This window comes from Microcaecilia unicolor, chromosome 2 (assembly GCF_901765095.1).
Source record: "Microcaecilia unicolor chromosome 2, aMicUni1.1, whole genome shotgun sequence".
NCBI lineage: Eukaryota > Metazoa > Chordata > Amphibia > Gymnophiona > Siphonopidae > Microcaecilia > Microcaecilia unicolor.
In genome coordinates this window covers 256,325,200-256,342,886 of record NC_044032.1, presented here as the reverse complement: position 1 = coordinate 256,342,886, position 17,687 = coordinate 256,325,200, and the positions used below count along the sequence as shown (strand labels likewise).

General features: G+C 46.6%; 1 protein-coding gene across 1 annotated transcript; it reads right to left on the bottom strand.

Moving 5' to 3' along the window:
* Window positions 1–6,129: 6,129 nt before the first annotated feature.
* Window positions 6,130–13,715, bottom strand: LOC115463461 (tubulin alpha-3 chain). The gene is made up of 5 exons (XM_030193976.1): window positions 13,483–13,715; window positions 12,038–12,260; window positions 11,650–11,798; window positions 8,621–9,301; window positions 6,130–6,521 (listed from the first exon to the last, which is right to left on the bottom strand). Exons 1-5 carry the CDS (start codon window positions 13,483–13,485, stop codon window positions 6,225–6,227), a joined length of 1,353 nt encoding a protein of 450 aa, XP_030049836.1. The 5' UTR covers window positions 13,486–13,715; the 3' UTR covers window positions 6,130–6,224.
* Between the last annotated feature and the right edge of the window lie 3,972 nt (window positions 13,716–17,687).

Here is a 17,687-nt window from a genome sequence, read left to right as displayed (position 1 = left end):
TTGCAAATCTCTTCCAAGGAGACGGACCCAGCCTCTGCCATCGAGGCCGCCTGAGCTCTAGTGGAGTGAGCCTTCAGCTGGATAGGCGGCACCTTCCCCGCTGCAATGGCTTCCTTGACCCATCTTGCCACTGTAGGCTTAGCAGCCTGCAGACCCTTACGAGGACCTGCAAACAGGACAAACAGATGATCCGATTTCCGGAAATCATTGGTCACTTCCAAGTATTTGATGATGACTCGTCTCACATCCAGATATTTGAGAGCAGAGTATTCCTCTGGGTAGTCCTCCCTACGAAAGGAAGGGAGACAGAGCTGCTGATTCACATGGAAGCGAGAAACAATCTTGGGCAGGAAGGAAGGCACTGTGCGAATAGTCACTCCTGCCTCAGTGAACTGCAGAAAAGGCTCTCGACATGAGAGTGCCTGGAGCTCGGAAACTCTTCTGGCTGAAGTGATAGCCACCAAAAAGACTGCTTTCAACGTCAGGTCTTTCAGAGATGCCCTTGACAAGGGTTCAAAAGGCGGCTTCTGCAAGGCTCTTAGCACCAGGTTGAGATTCCACACAGGCACCACTGAGCGCAGAGGAGGGCGCAGGTGATTAACTCCCTTGAGAAAACGTACCACATCTGGCTGCGAAGCCAGGGAAGCACCCTTCAGGCGGCCCCTGAAGCAAGCCAGAGCCGCTACCTGGACTTTAAGGGAACTGAGCGACAGGCCTTTCTCCAGACCTTCTTGCAGGAACGCCAGCACTGAAGAAATTGGAGCAGTGAAGGGAGAAAGTGAGCCTGCTTCACACCACGCTGCAAAGGTACGCCAAACCCTGGCGTAAGCAGTAGAAGTAGAGCGCTTCCTCGCTCTCAGCATAGTGGCGATGACCTTGTCTGAGAAGCCCTTCTTCCTCAGACGCTGCCGCTCAATAGCCAGGCCATAAGACCAAAGGGGGAGGGATCCTCCATCACCACGGGACCCTGATGCAACAGGCCCTGCTCCACTGGCAGCCGCAGAGGGTCGTCCACTGAGAGCCTGATCAAGTCCGCATACCAGGGACGTCTGGGCCAGTCCGGACCCACCAGGATTATCTGGCCCGGATGCTTTGCCACCCTGTCTACCCTGCCCAACATGGGCCAGGGCGGGAACACATAGAGAAGCTCTTGTGTCGGCCACTGTTGGAGAAGAGCATCTACTCCCAGAGATCGAGGGTCCCGTCCTCTGCTGAAAAAGCGCGGCACTTGGCCGATGACGCCATCAGATCTAGGCTCGGCTGGCCCCAGCGCTTCGTGATGTCCAAGAACGCCTGAGCCGATAACTGCCACTCTCCGGGATCCAAGGTATGGCGACTGAGAAAGTCCGCCTTGACATTCATGACTCCGGCAATGTGGGCCGCTGACAGCTGTTCCAGGTTCGCTTCCTCCCACTGGCATACATTCATGGCTTCCTTGGCTAGAGGGGCGCTCTTGGTACCTCCCTGGCGGTTGACATAGGCCACAGCCGTGGCATTGTCCGACAGGACCCGTACTGGCTTCAACGCCAGTACCGGGAGGAACTCCAAAAGCGCCAACCGAATGGCTCTGAGTTCCAGGAGGTTGATAGACCACTTTGCCTCTGCAGGAGACCAGAGCCCCTGCGCTGTCCTTCCCATGCAGTGGGCTCCCCAGCCCGTCAAAGAGGCATCCGTCGTGACGACAATCCACTCCGGGGTCACAAGAGGCATCCCTGCAGACAACTTGTCTGTCTTCAGCCACCAGCTCAGCGCCTTGCGCACTGCTGGGTCCAAGGGAAGGCGCACAGCATAATCCTCCGACACCGGAGTCCAGCGCTGCAGCAGAGAGTGTTGTAGTGGTCTCATATGAGCCCTGGCCCAGGGCACTACTTCCATCGTGGCCGTCATAGAGCCCAACAGCTGCACATAGTCCCAAGCCCGAAGCGGAGAGGCTACTAGGAACTGGTCCACCTGAGCCTGAAGTTTGACAATCCGATTGTCCGGCAGGAACACTCTGCCCACTTGGGTGTCGAATCGAACTCCCAGATACTCCAGGGACTGAGTCGGGCGCAGCTGGCTTTTCTCCCAGTTGATGATCCACCCCAGGGAGCTCAAAAGAGCAATCACCCGGTCCACAGCTTTGCCGCACTCTGCATAAGAGGGGGCTCGGATCAACCAGTCGTCCAGATAAGGATGGACTTGTACTCCTTCCTTTCTCAGGAAGGCCGCGATGACCACCATTACTTTGGAGAAGGTCCGCGGAGCAGTAGCCAACCCGAACGGGAGGGCTCTGAACTGGAAGTGTCGGCCCAGGACTGCAAAACGCAGAAAGCGTTGATGAGGAGGCCAGATGGGAATATGCAAGTACGCTTCCTTGATGTCCAAGGATGCCAGGAACTCCCCTGCCTTCACTGCCGCTATAACAGAGCGGAGAGTCTCCATGCGAAAGTGCCGAACTTTCAAGGCCCGATTGACCCCTTTGAGGTCGAGGATAGGCCGTACAGAACCTCCTTTCTTTGGTACCACAAAGTAATGGAGTAACGTCCCTTGCCAAGCTGATTTTCTGGCACCGGAACGACCGCACCCAGGCGGATCAGATTGTCCAAGGTCTGCTGCACTGCCACAGCTTTGACCGGAGACTTGCAGGGAGAGAGTAGAAACCCGTCTCTTAAGGGTCGGCAGAACTCTAGCCTGTAGCCGTCTCTGATGACTTCCAGCACCCAAGCGTCTGAAGTTACCCTGGTCCACTCGCCCAGAAACGAGGACAGGCGTCCTCCAATCTGCACTGGGCCATGGACCAAGACCCCGTCATTGGGTACGAGACCCTGGGGGAGGACCGGAGGGCGCACCTCCGGGACGGCGGTCTCTGCGAAAGGAATGCTGCTTGGGGGAGAAGTTCCTCTTGAAGGAAGAGGGGGCAGAGGAGCCCGACTTGCCCGGGCGGTACCGACGGGCTTCCTGAAACCGTCCTCTGGAGTTACCGGGGCGAGCACTGGCCCGAGCCCTGACCTCTGGTAACCTCTTGCCCTTAGACGTGCCGAGATCGGTCACAATTTTGTCCAGCTCGACCCCAAAGAGCAGCTTGCCTTTAAAAGGCAACTTAACCAGGCGGGACTTAGAGGCGTGGTCAGCAGACCAATGTTTCCGCCAAAGCCAGCGCCGCGCAGGGATTGTCTGAGCCATACCTTTAGCCGAGGCTCTCAAGACATCATACAGTAAGTCTGCCAAATAAGCCAAGCCCGATTCCAGGGCCGGCCAATCAGCCCTCAAGGAAGGATCCGAGGGGGAAGCCCGCTGCACAATCGTCAGGCACGCCCTGGCCACATAGGAGCCGCAAACTGAGGCCTGCAAACTTAAGGCAGCCGCCTCGAAGGACGACCTTAAGGCCGCCTCCAATCTTCTGTCTTGGGCGTCCTTTAGGGCCGTGCCACCTTCCACCGGCAACGCCGTTTTCTTAGTCACCGCAGTGATTAAAGAATCTACGGTAGGCCAAAGAAAGGCCTCACGTTCACTTTCAGGCAAAGGATAGAGGCGGTACATAGCCCTAGCCACTTTGAGGCTCGCTTCCGGGACATCCCATTGAGCCGAAATTAAGGTGTGCATGGCATCATGCAAGTGGAAGGTTCTAGGTGGGCGCTTCGTCCCCAGCATAATGGCGGAGCCAACAGGGGCTGAGGGAGAGACGTCCTCTGGAGAGGAAATCTTCAAAATGCTCATGGCCTGCACTAACAGGTTGGGCAAATCCTCTGAGCGAAAGATCCGCGCTGCAGAGGGGTCATCCGCTCCATGCGAGCGGGAATCCGTCTCCTCCAAGGAATCCCAAAAGGACCGTTGGGAGAACTCAGATACGCTGCCCTCATCTACATCAGAGGGAATCCACCCGAGGGCGTTTACTTCCGGGGGCCTCAACCCCTTTGTCGGACAAGGGAGAAGGGGCAGCGTTTTGCATAAGGAAGGCCTGATGCAGCAGCAAAATAAACTCGGGGTAGAAACTCCCCAGACTGTGTATTTCAGCAGCCTGGGCCACAGCCCTAGACGCACCCTCAACCGGCGCTCGCAAGAGCGGGGGAGAAACATGCTGCGCATCCAAGATGGCGTCCGGCGCGACACTCCGCGAAGGAGCCGCGAGGGAAGAACGGCACTTAACTTTAGCCGCTTTTTTGCCGTCGCCCAAATCAAAGGCGGCCATGGCATGAACGTCTCCCAGCTCAAGGGCGGCCCAAGAAGAAGCCGTCCGAGCAGAGTGGCCGGCCAAGATGGCGGAGGCGAGCAGCGGGGGATGGGCGTTTATGGCGGGAAAAACCGCCGCACCGGAGGAAGACCCGGGACACTGACGGCCTCAAAACTGACACCCAACAAGGGCGAATCAGACTTTAAAACCCCCACATCCCCGCTAGAAGCGCACACGCGGTCCGGGGAGCGATTCTTCGCGCCCTCGCCCTCCGACGCCATAGGCCACGTGGAGATCGATCGGGGAAGCCCCTGCCCGCTATAAAAAGGTAAAAATTACCTGCTTCTCGCTCCGAGCTGTAACGACCTGGTGTCCCAGTGAGTAGCTGCAATAAACGTTTTTTTTTAACGGAGCCAGCGGGAGGGGGACCTGGCGCCACCAGGTTTGCACTTGCTCAAGAAGAGCCCTCAACCCCAGGTACTCAACAAAACCTAACAATTAGGCTTGGAGACCTAGCCAGAGCTGCTGCTGTGTGTGACCACCACCTGCTGAGATAGAGAACATACTGAGGAGTTTCCGGTAGCACATGACCACATATAGGGAGGCAAAAGCTTTGCTCTCTATCTCCACCTGCTGGTAGATGGACACAACCCACCAGTCTATGGATTGATCAGCATGATGATATGGAATATAGAAATAAAATGGCGGCCTCGCGCCAACTTACCTGCACAGGACGCTGTCCGCGGGAACCTCCCCGGAGGAGCTGGGCACCACTCTCACCTCGGAAGATCGAGTCAACACCAGAATCTCTGGAGAAATCCTCAGAACAGCAACGCTGAATAAGCGCACCCTTTTTTTTTTTTTTACTCTGTGAGGAAAGTTGGAGGCAGGCAGCAAACGAGGGACTCCGGGAGGAGGGGGGAAGGGGTAAGGCAGGGACAGGGAACAAAACCAAATATGTCTTCAAAGTGTGCACCACCAGCCACAACACCCCCGCTCTACTGGCAAAGCACAGGAGCCACCCCAGGCAGGGATCCAGGAGCTGATGATCAAGCGACGTCCACACCTGCTGGGAGATAGAGATATACTGGAGGCAGGAGGACCTAGAAGTCCAGGGTCACTGTGGCTTTTCAGTGTTCTCTATCTCCACCTGCTGGTAGGCGGATACAACCCATCAGTTAATGGATTCATCTGCAGCTGATGACAAGGAAAAGCACAATGAATGTTACCCTGGGTGTGAGACTGGACTATGCCAAACTTGGAAGGCACAGGAAGAACCCAGGAAACCTCTCAAGCCTGCTTCATCAGACCAGCCAATACTTTTATCTTAGAGAGACAGAATACTGGCAAATGTCTTGCAAGTACCACTCTTAAGAACAGTCATCTCATCACTGGAAGTTGTAGTTCTCTGCCTCCCATCTTGCTCTTAAGTTGCTTACCTTTAACAGTCCACACAAACACAACTGAGGAGACAAGAAAGGCAGAAGGCAGCAGAGAACATCCATACATGCTCAAAAAAAAAAAAAATCAAGAGTGCTAATCAGGCTCGGTGTCTGGACAAAATGTCACCCTTTTCTGTGGCTACACAGAACCCATCACAGGCAAGCAACCTCATTTCTTCCCAGTCAACATACTTATTCTAATAACCACAACAGTGCATGCATGGAGCAGGGCTGTTTCAGAGCCCTGCCATCAAAGGCTGACACTCTTTCCTCCCCCAGTCAGGCCCCTCCCACTCACAACCAAGCAGAAAATCAGACTTGAAGACTATATTAGAAATTTGCTGCATGGAAGTGCCATTTTTCCCTTGTGTCTATGGAACAAAAAATTAGTAAACAGGGTGCCCTACATTTGTATTTGTTTTTTATACTATGAATTGATAATTCCAATTAAATTTAGCATCACTCATTTAATTTACAATGCTTAAAAGCCAAACCCTTCCCTCACAAAACACAAAAAAGCAATGTTCACATAAAATGCTTTTATTTCTAAACAAGGTTCAAGTAACAGAAACCATGTAACCATTTAACCTTTTCACATATAGAAGTGCTCTATAGTGTATTTTATTATATCTTTAATATTCTTCCCCTTCTTCAGCCTCACCCTCCACAGAATCAACACCAACTTCTTCATAATCTTTTTCTAGAGCTGCCAAATCTTCCCGAGCTTCAGAAAACTCTCCTTCTTCCATGCCTTCACCTACATACCAGTGGACAAAGGCACGCTTTGCATACATCAGATCAAACTTGTGGTCCAAGCGAGCCCAGGCTTCAGCAATAGCTGTAGTGTTACTCAGCATGCATACAGCTCGTTGTACTTTAGCTAAGTCACCTCCTGGTACTACGGTTGGAGGCTGGTAGTTAATTCCCACCTAGAGAAAGAGAAGATTTAAGATAAATTATTTCCTTTCTTCGTGTAAACAGTTACAACCTGGACCTTTTTTATGACAATGTGGAGAGCATAAAAGATTTACAGGGACCTTTTATGCCCTATACCATTACTTTAGTCTTACAACATAACATCATTGTTGACTATGGGGCTCATTTTCAAAACAGATAAATGTCTAAAAAACAGAAGATGACCATTTCTTGCAGAAAACCATCCAAATCACATACATTTTAAAGATGTTTTTCTATGCAGTTAGCTGTAGTGCGTCCAAATCATAAGGTGGCACACGTCAGGGGAGTGTTGGGGGCGGGATTTGGGCATTCCCACAACTTGGATGTTTTTCTGCCATAATGGAACAAAGCGAAAATGTCCAGGGCTAAAGCTCAGACATTTTGGTCTGGAACTGTTTCAATAACAACTAAGTCATACAAAGGTGCCCTAAATTACCAAATGGCTACTGGATCAATGCATGACCCCCTCTCCTTACTCCCTCATTGGTCAATGACCCCCTCCCACTCCCCAGAAATTTGAACAAAAAACAGTACATACCTGCCTCTGTTTCATCAGATGTTATGGCTAATCCTATTACAGCAGAAAACAGGTCCCAGGAGTAGCCAAGTGGTTGGTGCAGTACACTGTACAGAAGAGGACTCAGGCCCATATCTCACTAACTGTGAGCCCTCCAAAAGCCACTGTACCCAACTATACACCATTACAATACACTTATGGCTGGAGGTGTCACCTATATGTGGGTACAGTAGGTTTACAGTGGGTTTTGGAGGACTCCTCATCCAATATAAAGGGGTAACAGTGAGATGTGTACCTGGGACCTTTTATGTGAAGTTCACTGCAGTGCCCCCCAGAGTGCTCCACTGCTCTGCTGGGATGTCTGTGGTGCCAATCTACTAAGAATCCTAGCCCCCCCCCCCCCCCCCCCCCCCCCCCCGCATGTGTCCCAATGGCTTGTTTTTTTTTTTCTTTGGACATTTTTTTAATGGTCTCAAAATACACAAACACATCTAGGAAATGGCCATTTTCTAAACAAAAAGATAAGATAATTTTCAGGTTTGAAAATGGCCAAGTTCATCATGTGTTGCTATTGTAAAGATCATTTTATTTTTCTGTAGTAGTATGCTCTATGCTCCACATTGTTGGGCGCTTAGAAATTGTTATTAAAAAATATATTAACACTGGCTGTTCCACAAAGTCCATAAGATTAAACACAGGGTGTTGAGTGGAGCTCGGTGAAGAACAGAGAGCTCTACTAGACTTTTATGAAAGGTAGGAATTATATGAGGTGGGAGTTGTGCTTTAATAGTTCTTTACATTGTTACATGTTGTTTTACTTTATATGGTTTGTGATGCACTTGGTTTATAATACAAATTATCAATACAAATTTAGAGAAACAAACAAAATTAAACACAGGATGGTGGTATAGAAAAAAAAAACCCTGACATTTAAGGCCAAAACACATGAATTTAAGGAAAGAAAATACAGCCAAATAGAACAGTGGCCTTATGAGCCTGCCTCTTTTATCAAGCTGTGCTAGCGGTTCCTGCGCAGCAATGCCGACGGAGCCCATTCAAACTGAATGGCTTTGTTGGCATTACCGCACCGGGAGCCACTAATGCAGCTTGATAAGAGAGGCTGAAAGATGTTTAAATATTGGTGCATCAAATTATTTCTAAAAAAGTAGAGGAGTGTGGTAGCCGTGTTTCCGATCTGAGGAAGAAGGGCAACCTTCGAAAGCTAATCAAGAAATGTATTAAGTTATGTCCAATAAAAAAGGTATCATCTTATTTTCTTTTCCATGTTTTATTTTGCTTGATTTCTATTTCTAAAAAAAAAAAAACTGTAAAATGTGATAGTTTACTATAGTTGATCTACTTAATAATCCATCATGAACAAGGGTCATTATTTCCAGCTGGCTTTTGGGAATGGCTCTGGGTGAAATGCTGGGAGAAAGAGTATAATAATACTTATCTAAATTATTGTGCTAAAGTGAAGAAAGGAAAATTAAAATGGTTGTTTAAACAAGTTGAAAATTACTAGTACAAGCAATTAGCAATGCTTTACAATACCTTAAAACCGGTGGGGCACCAGTCCACAAACTGAATGGTACGCTTTGTCTTGATTGTAGCAATGGCTGCATTGACATCCTTAGGAACAACATCGCCTCTGTATAACATGCAGCAAGCCATATACTTGCCATGACGAGGATCACATTTCACCATCTGGTTAGCTGGCTCAAAGCAGGCATTGGTAATTTCAGCTACAGACAGCTGCTCATGGTATGCTTTTTCAGCCGAGATAACTGGTGCATATGTTGCCAAGGGAAAATGTATGCGGGGATATGGAACAAGGTTGGTCTGGAATTCCGTCAGGTCAACGTTGAGCGCCCCATCAAAACGCAAAGAAGCAGTGATAGATGATACAATCTGCCCAATGAGACGATTCAGGTTAGTGTAAGTGGGTCGTTCGATATCCAAGTTGCGACGACAGATATCATATATTGCTTCGTTGTCTACCATGAATGCACAGTCAGAATGCTCCAGAGTCGTATGAGTGGTCAGAATGGAGTTGTATGGCTCTACCACTGCGGTAGAGACCTGCGGTGCTGGATATATTGCAAACTCAAGTTTGGATTTCTTGCCATAGTCAACAGACAGCCTTTCCATCAAGAGAGATGCAAAGCCAGAGCCAGTGCCACCTCCAAAACTATGGAATATAAGAAAACCTTGCAGCCCCGTGCACTGGTCAGCCTACAGAAGAAAAGCAAAAACACAGTAATCCTTTTGTAACATTAATATATTTCTTATAAAAACATAAGAATGGCCATACTGGGTCAGACCAATGGTCCATGTAGCCCAGTATCCTGCTTCCAACAGTGGCCAATCCAGGTCACAAGTACCTGGCAGAAACCCAATTAGTAGCAACATTCCATGCTACCAATCCCCAGAGCCAGCAGTGGCTTACATGTCCATTTATTGTAATTGAAAAAAAAAATGCAAACCAACTCTCTCCCACCATACATAATTCACTTTTTAAAAAAATTTATTTTAGAGTTTGCATTTCGTGGATTCCCAAGTCCCCCCCCCCCCCCCCATTTTTTCCCTTCATTACGAGGAAGGGACATAGGGTTAATTCTCCATCCTGATGAGGTGAACATTTATTTGGGGGCTGAGAGAGGTTATAAGAGTACAGATCTATCTCCAATTTGGGGGTTCTCAGTTAAGCTCACCTCAGGTTCAGATCTTTTCTTTAGAATACTTGTTCCTTCATCTTATGAACAGAAGAGATATAGTCCGCTTATATTATTTCTTTCAGGTTTATGCTACCAGATCTGTGGTGCTGCAGTTCTTACATGCAATACCTGTTTTCTCCATTTCGTACAGTTCAAGGTATATGTTTTGTATGCATGTGGGATGGAGGGGAGAGGGTGTTTATCTTTGGACATTCTAGCTCCTTTAAGTTGAGCAGTTTTGTCAGGTTTGTGAAGATTGGGTAGGGAGGAGGAAGAAATTGTAAAATAAATTGTTGATGGACATGTATTTTGTTCTGTTTTTCTATGAACAATAAAAAGATTTCTCAGTATGAAAAGAAGACCAAATTATAGAACCGGAACAAGGGGGATGCAGCAATTTTGGAGGTGAACTGGTGCTGGCTCCAAAATGAAGGAGCTCTTCTGAGGGGAATAAGTTCTGGATCCATATGGATGCAGCCCTTCTGAGTGAAAACAGTGCTGGATCCAGGTAGATGCAGCAATTTTTGGAGGTGAATGGGTGCTGGATCCAGGTGCATGCAGCCCTTCTGGGAGAAAATAGTGGTGGATCCAGCCCTTCTGGGGGAAAACAATGCTGGATGGGATAGGACTCTTCTGGTGGGGGAGGGGGGGAATGCAGTCCTGAAGATAATCAGGGTGGGATCCAAGAGAATGAATCCCTTCTAAAGAGAATCAGTACTGGATTCAGGAGGCTGCAGCTCTTCTGGGGGCAATGAGGATCCAGAGGAACGTGGCCCTTCCAGGGAAGAATGAGTGCTGGAAGGACCCTTCGGGGGGGGGGGGGGGGGGGGGGGAATGAGTGCTGGATCCAGCCCTTCTAAAGAGAACAAAGATGGGGTCCAGGAAAATTAATCCTGACCCAACCTAACGTACCTCTACTTTGATACAGCAAAATCCATGGACCTTATCTTTTTCACTTTTACTATCTTTGTTGTCCAATTTGATACCTATATGCTTGGAATGCCCTCCTGCAGGAGGTGGTGGAAATGAAAACGGTAACGGAATTCAAACATGCGTGGGATAAACATAAAGGAATCCTGTTCAGAAGGAATGGATACTCAGGAGCTTAGCCGAGAATGAGTGGCAGAGCCGGTGGTGGGAGGTGGGACTGGTGGTTGGGAGACAGGGATAGTGCTGGGCAGACTTATACGGTCTGTGCCCTGAAGAGGACAGGTACAAATGAAAGTAGGGTATACACAAAAAGTAGCACATATGAGTTTATCTTGTTGGGCAGACTGGATGGACCGTGCAGGTCTTTTTCTGCTGTCATCTACTATGTTACTATGCTATGTTATTTTGCTATTACATTGTTTAATTGTATTTTTCTGAACTGTAGCCTGCCTACGGTCTTGTGTAAGCCACATTGAGCCTACAACTAGTGGGAAAATGTGGGGTATAAATGTGTTAAATAAATTGTAGCGCTATAAAAATGCTAAATAGTAGTAGTAAATAAATAAATCCCTTCTGAAGAGAATCAGTACTGGATCCAGTAGGCAGCAGCAACCCTTCTGGGGGTAATGAGTGCTGGATCAAGGTGGATGCAGCCCTTCTGAGAGAAAACAGTGCTGGTCCAAGGTGACTCTAGCCCTTTAGAGAATGCTTGCTGGGTTTTACCTTCTTCCCTTCATAAGGCTGTTAGGGATATAAACTACATAAACACAAATCCCCAGTATAGCAGACATCTTTCAAGGACTTGGTAAAGTAGCTGAATAAAGAGCAATTTTTTTCTATACCACTATTAAGACTATGAGGATCAAATTAAAGAAGCCCTCTTGAAATGATGCTGTTTATAAGAATCTAAGATTAGGTAGCTAAATTAATTCTCACCAGCTTGCGAATGCGATCCAGTACTAGATCTACTATTTCTTTGCCAATGGTGTAATGGCCTCTAGCATAATTATTAGCTGCATCTTCTTTCCCAGTGATCAGTTGCTCAGGGTGAAATAGCTGCCGATAGGTACCTGTACGTACTTCATCTACAAAAGACAAAACTATTTTGTCATATTTTCTATTGAACTGAATGGATACATGCATGTTGGCTGTCTGTAAAAGGAAAAACAAAACAAAACAAAAACTGTCTGTGTACAACCAGCAATGGGATCATACTGCACACAGAGCACACTACATATAGTCTTTCTATTTAGAAATTAAAACATTCAGACCTCTCTCCCAGATTACTCTAAGGAAAACAAAAATAATATTCCTCTGTACATACCAACCACAGTTGGTTCCAAATCCACAAAGACAGCTCTGGGAACATGTTTACCAGCCCCCGTTTCACTGAAGAAAGTGTTGAAGGAGTCATCACCACCTCCAATGGTTTTGTCACTGGGCATCTGACCATCAGGCTGGATGCCATGCTCAAGACAGTACAGCTCCCAACAGGCATTGCCAATCTGCACACCAGCCTGGCCAACATGGATAGAAATACATTCACGCTGCAAAACAAAAGAAAAAGAACACATTTTGCTGGTTTAATAATGGAGAACATTTAACAAAGGAGAACACGGTAACAACTGTCAGACTTTAGACTACTCCATTAGACAGTACAGCCCAGCAGCAACAATCCGATTAAAAAAAGAACACCCAATGACACCTTGATATTTTGTTTGTATACGCTACAGCCCAAAAGTTCAAAAAAAAAAAAAAAAGAAGCTTGGCACAAAGTAAATATCAAGAACACTAGCGATCAGTTTGACAGACTGAAATCAAAACCGAAGTACCCGAAACAAATGACCACTGCAAAAAAATATATATATATATATTTTAAACTTATAAATCAATCCGAATGTAAGATCAAATACATATTTCACATATTATCAAGTAGGTTATCAAACAATATATTGAAGACAATTTTAAAGACCATACGAAGGTGCACCTTCCTCACGAACTTAAAAGCGGCGGTGCCGAACTTTGCGCCCACTCTGACGTTATGTTAAAATACACGTATCAAAAAGTGGACATAAGGATGATGCCACTATGAAACTGTACATTACGGTGATCACTATAGCCACCCCCGCCCTGGCAGATGCTTATATCGAAAACAAAAATGTTACCGGACGACAAACAAACCCAAACCCCAGGCAACGTGCACGAATACCCTGTGCCTGTCCCAGCCTTAAGGTTTCAACCACGTGCTCAAAGGCGCGCGCGGGAAGTGAAACCCGTCCCGCCTCCCTTGGGCCAACAACAACCCACGCGAGGAAAGGGCACGTGCCAGATGGAACCTACCCCCAACTCCAATCGCCGCAACGGTCTGCTTTCGAGAAAAAGCAGCAAAACCGCAGTTATATGCCAGTTATATGCCAACCGTTTTTTCACTGCTGCTTTTAGCTCCTCTAGCCACAATTGCCCTCCCCTTGTCCCTTCCTCCCTTCTCACCCATTACTTCCCTCACCCGCAACTGTCTTCTCTGTCTGTATTACTTAGATTGTAAGCTCTTTTGAGCAGGGACTGTCTCTTTGTGTCAGGTGTTCAGCGCTGCGTGCGTCTGGTAGCGCTATACAAATGGCTAATAATAATAATAATAATAAAGCGGCCAATGACCCATCACCCTCACTGCCATCAAACATATAAATCGCACGGGGGAGGGGAGGCTAGAAGCGCTACAATTACTATGAACATTTTATCCAGCTAGAAACCGCTCCCCTTAGTTCTCACCATATTCTATTCTTTTCCAAATGACTGCACAGAGTTCAGCACAACGATTCTGTAGGATAGTCTCCCGCCAACAACCACAGAGTACCTAGACGCGCGACGAGTCTTCTCCAACTACCACTCAAGTCACCCACTCGCTCGTCGTATTTTATACAGCACCATCACCTCCTCCACGCGCTCCCGTTAAGGGATAACATTTGCGGGAATATGATTAGCTTGGAGTGTTGTCAATCATATATCTGTACGTTCTGAATGGTCTAGCGGATTCCAAAAGGCGGGCATGGTCGTGGATCACTTCTTCTTTGGTAGCCGTTCTGTCTCTTGCGGAGCTTGTTGTGGCTTTTAGATTGGCAGTTGCCATAGCGCCGCTCGTGAGCTGACGCTTCTGATTGGCTTTTCTTTAAGCGGGGGAGGAGCCTGGAGCGCTTGGTCTCGCATCGCATCGCATTCGCATCCTTCCTGTTGTAACTGACTGCAAGATTATTTTTTAAATTTTAACCGTTATTTTAAGCGCATCTTAAACATTATTTTAATAACATTTATGTTATATTTATTGTCAATAATCTCATTAATAAATGTACGTATTTGTAAGAAATATATAGGAAAACACGTTTTATATTTTATTTATAGGTAGTAATAAACTGTAAAATATACATGAATACTATTTTCAGCTAGTAACACAGCTCTGCCAAAGATTAGTAATCCTCGCCTTAAAGAAATCCTATTTGTTTCAAGGTAAATAAGCTAAATGTACCACATAATCTAGGTGCCTTCAGGCATAGTTAACCTTACACTCGCATCCTTGGTATTGGAAAAGTATGTTCTTCAAAATATCATAAATTGAAAGTTGTCAATTATTACGTTCATTTACAAAAATAAATGTCAAAAATAGGTATCACCAGCAAGAAAATGTGTGTTACATTTTGCCTGTATCTTGAACTGCTTCAACAGGAAAATGTATAAGCAGTTTAATTTAAAAAAAATTCCCATGATATAAACTTTTTTTTTTTCAAAATGTGAATTTTTTTGTTTGTTTTTCTTAAGTAAAGTGGCGTGGTAGCTGTGTTAGTCCACTTTTAAAAGTAATAAATATAAATCAAAACAGAAGAGAAAATAAGATGATGCCTTTTTTATTGGACTAAATACATTTTTTTTTATTAGTTTTCAAAGGTAACCCTTCTTCAGATCAGAAATGAGCAAATGTTGACAAATATCAGAATATATAAGTGAAACACAAAAGCATTTCAATGGCAGTCTCACAGAAAGAGGGTGGGGTGGGTTAGGTGAGAAACAGGAAGCGATGGATGGCTGATAAACAGTATTATTTTATGGTTTATAGTGTGATAGAAAGCCCAGATCCTTGTTAAGTCCTGTCTGGTGAGTATGAAAAATAAATTCGTCATTTTTAATGAAAAGGTCTTATGTTCATGGATTGTCTTAAAATTTCTTTTTAGTAGTATTACCATAAGATCATTGCTGATAAAGTGCTGTCCCACAGAGGTGGCATCCTGGTTGGCATTTAGAATGTATATTGTGTCTATGTAAGAGTCTTCGCTTTAGCATCTGGCTTGTTTCTCCCATATAGCAACCTTCTTCACATTTTTTGCATTGCATGATATATACCACACTTGAGGATGAGCATGTAAAGGATCCCCTCATACTGAATGTTTTTCCCATGTGAATGACTGTGGGATCCTGTGAGATGTGTTGGCACAGTTTGCATCTAGGTATATTGCAGACATGTATGCCAATCTCTTTTTTTTTTTTAAGCTTGTGTTGGGAGTTTGCTTTTCACTAATTTCTGTTTCAAATTAGGTGACTGTCGGAAGGCCAGCACTGGTGGAACTAGGAATATCTCTCAGTAATTCATCCACCTGGAGTAGTGGCTGTAGATCTTTTATGATTCTTCTCAATTATGAGATAGCGCCCCCCCCCCCAAAAAAAAAACCCCCAACAATCTCATAGTATCCTGTTCCATTCCTAATCACCGGTTTTAAACTTTTCAGTTTTATCAGAACAGTGGACCACCATTGTGCTGTGCTACCATATAAATATCCTATGTTACCACCTAAGCACCAGGGCTTTTTTTGAGGGGGTACTTGGAGGTACTAAGTACCGGCACCTTTTCCATTGTCTGCTAAAATTGACTCATGGTCCCCAAGTTTTAATGAAAGAGCTCAGGCTTTACACACCAATTCTGCCTTGTCATAGATTCTGTGACTGGTTGCAGGGGTCCTGGCTATTGTGGGGTGGGTCCCTCAGTGATCACCCCACCCCTGAAGGGTGGCCTGGAATTTGAGTTTTGCTAGAAAAAACGCACTGCTAAGCACATAGTGTTGGTTGGTGGAATTGACCCCTGCGGCAGGCCTTTTCACGCTGAAATATGGTTCTTGTCGGGTCACCAATAAAGCAAGTTGTCCCACTCTTAGAAAGCCCTTTGTGCCATATTTCATTGGGAACCAGGCCACTCTCAACTGACAACAAATATTCTTAAAAATTACTTTGGCAAATTGGCTATCCAGCTTATTTTCAAAAGAGATCGCCGGCCATATTCCGACACAAATCGGGAGATGGCAGGCCATCTCCTGAAGCTGGCCAAATCGGTATAATTGAAAGCCGATTTTGGCCAGCTCCAACAGCTTTCCGTTGCCGGGATGGCCAAAGTTCCCGGGAGCGTGTCAGAAGGGTAGCGAAGGCGGGACAGGGGCGTGCTTAAGAGATGGGCGACCTCGGCCGATAATGGAAAAAAGAAGGGCGTCCCTGGCGAGAATTTGGTCCACTTTATTTGGTCCCTTTTTTTTCAGGTCCAAGTCCCAAAACAGTGCCCGAACTGACCAGATGACCACTGGAGGGAATCGGGGATCACCTCCCCTGACTCCCCCAGTGGTCACTAACCCCCTCCCACCCTAAAAAAAAACAACTTTAAAAACTTTTTTGCCAGCCTCTATGCCAGCCTCAAATGTCACATTCAGGTCCATCGCAGCAGTATACAGGTCCCTGGAGCAGTTTTAGTAAGTGCAGTAGACTTCAGGCAGGCGGACCCCGGCCCATCCCTCCCTCCCCGGCCCATCCCTCCCTACCTGTTACACTTGTGGTGGAAAATGGGAGCCCTTCAAAACCCACCCGAAACCCACTGTACCCACATGTAGGTGCCCCCTTTCACCCCTTAGGGCTATGGTAGTGGTGCATAGTTGTGGGGAGTGGGTGTTGGGTTTTTTGGGGGGGCTTAGCACCCAAGGTAAGGGAGCTATGCACCTGGGAACTATTTTAATTTTCTTTTTTAATTTTTAGAAGTGCCCCCTAGGGTGCCCGGTTGGTGTCCTGGCATGTCAGGGGAACCAGTGCACTACAAATGCTGACTCCTCCCACGACCAAATGCCTTGGATTTGGGCGGGTTTGAGATCGCCGGCCTCGGTTTCCATTATTGGCGAAAACCGAGGCCGGCCATCTGAAACCCGGCCATCTCTGACATTTGGCCGGCCCCAACCGTATTATCGAAACAAAAGATGGACGCCCATCTTGTTTGAAAATACAGTCGGCCCCGCCCCTTCGCGGCGCCATCCTCGGAGATGGGCGCCCTTAGAGATGGGTATCCCTGGTCGAAAATGCCCCTCCACATATAACCCACTCTACTGTTCCTTATTTTGACACTGATCTTACTTATACACATTTGTAAATATTCTGCTGTTTTTGGCAGTCAAAATAATCAAACCCACAGTAAATATTCTTTTTGAAAAATCTATGGTGTTCACTAGTTCTGAGTGTTTTACATATATTAAAGAGAAAAAAAATACTATAATAAGGAAAAGTACATGCTGCTATTGCTACATAGAAACATAGAAATATGACAGCAGATAAAGGCCAAATGACCCATCCAGTCTGCCCATCCTCTGTAACCCCCAGTTCTACCTGTTCCTAAGCAATCCCACATGCTTATCCTGTGCCTTTTTAAATTCTGGAACAGTCCTAGACTCCACCACCTCCACCGGGAGGCCATTCCATGCCTCCACCACCCTTTCTGTGAAATAAATACTTCGTTAGGTTACTCCTAAGCCTATTCCCTCTTAACTTTGTCATATACCCCCTCATTCCAGAGCTCTCCTTCATTTGAAAAAGGCTCTCTTCCTGTACATAAATGCCCTTGAGATGCTTAAATGTTTCTGTGGTGTCTCCTCTCTCCCTCCTCTCTTCCAGCGTATACATGTTGA

Excerpts from the sequence above, each read along its gene's own strand:
- LOC115463461 (XM_030193976.1), bottom strand. Across the intron at positions 11,799-12,037 it reads TTTGGAACCAACTGTGGTTG|ATGAAGTACGTACAGGTACC; the intron begins GTATGTACAGAG and ends TGTCTTTTGTAG. Across the intron at positions 9,302-11,649 it reads TGGATCGCATTCGCAAGCTG|GCTGACCAGTGCACGGGGCT; the intron begins GTGAGAATTAAT and ends TTTCTTCTGTAG.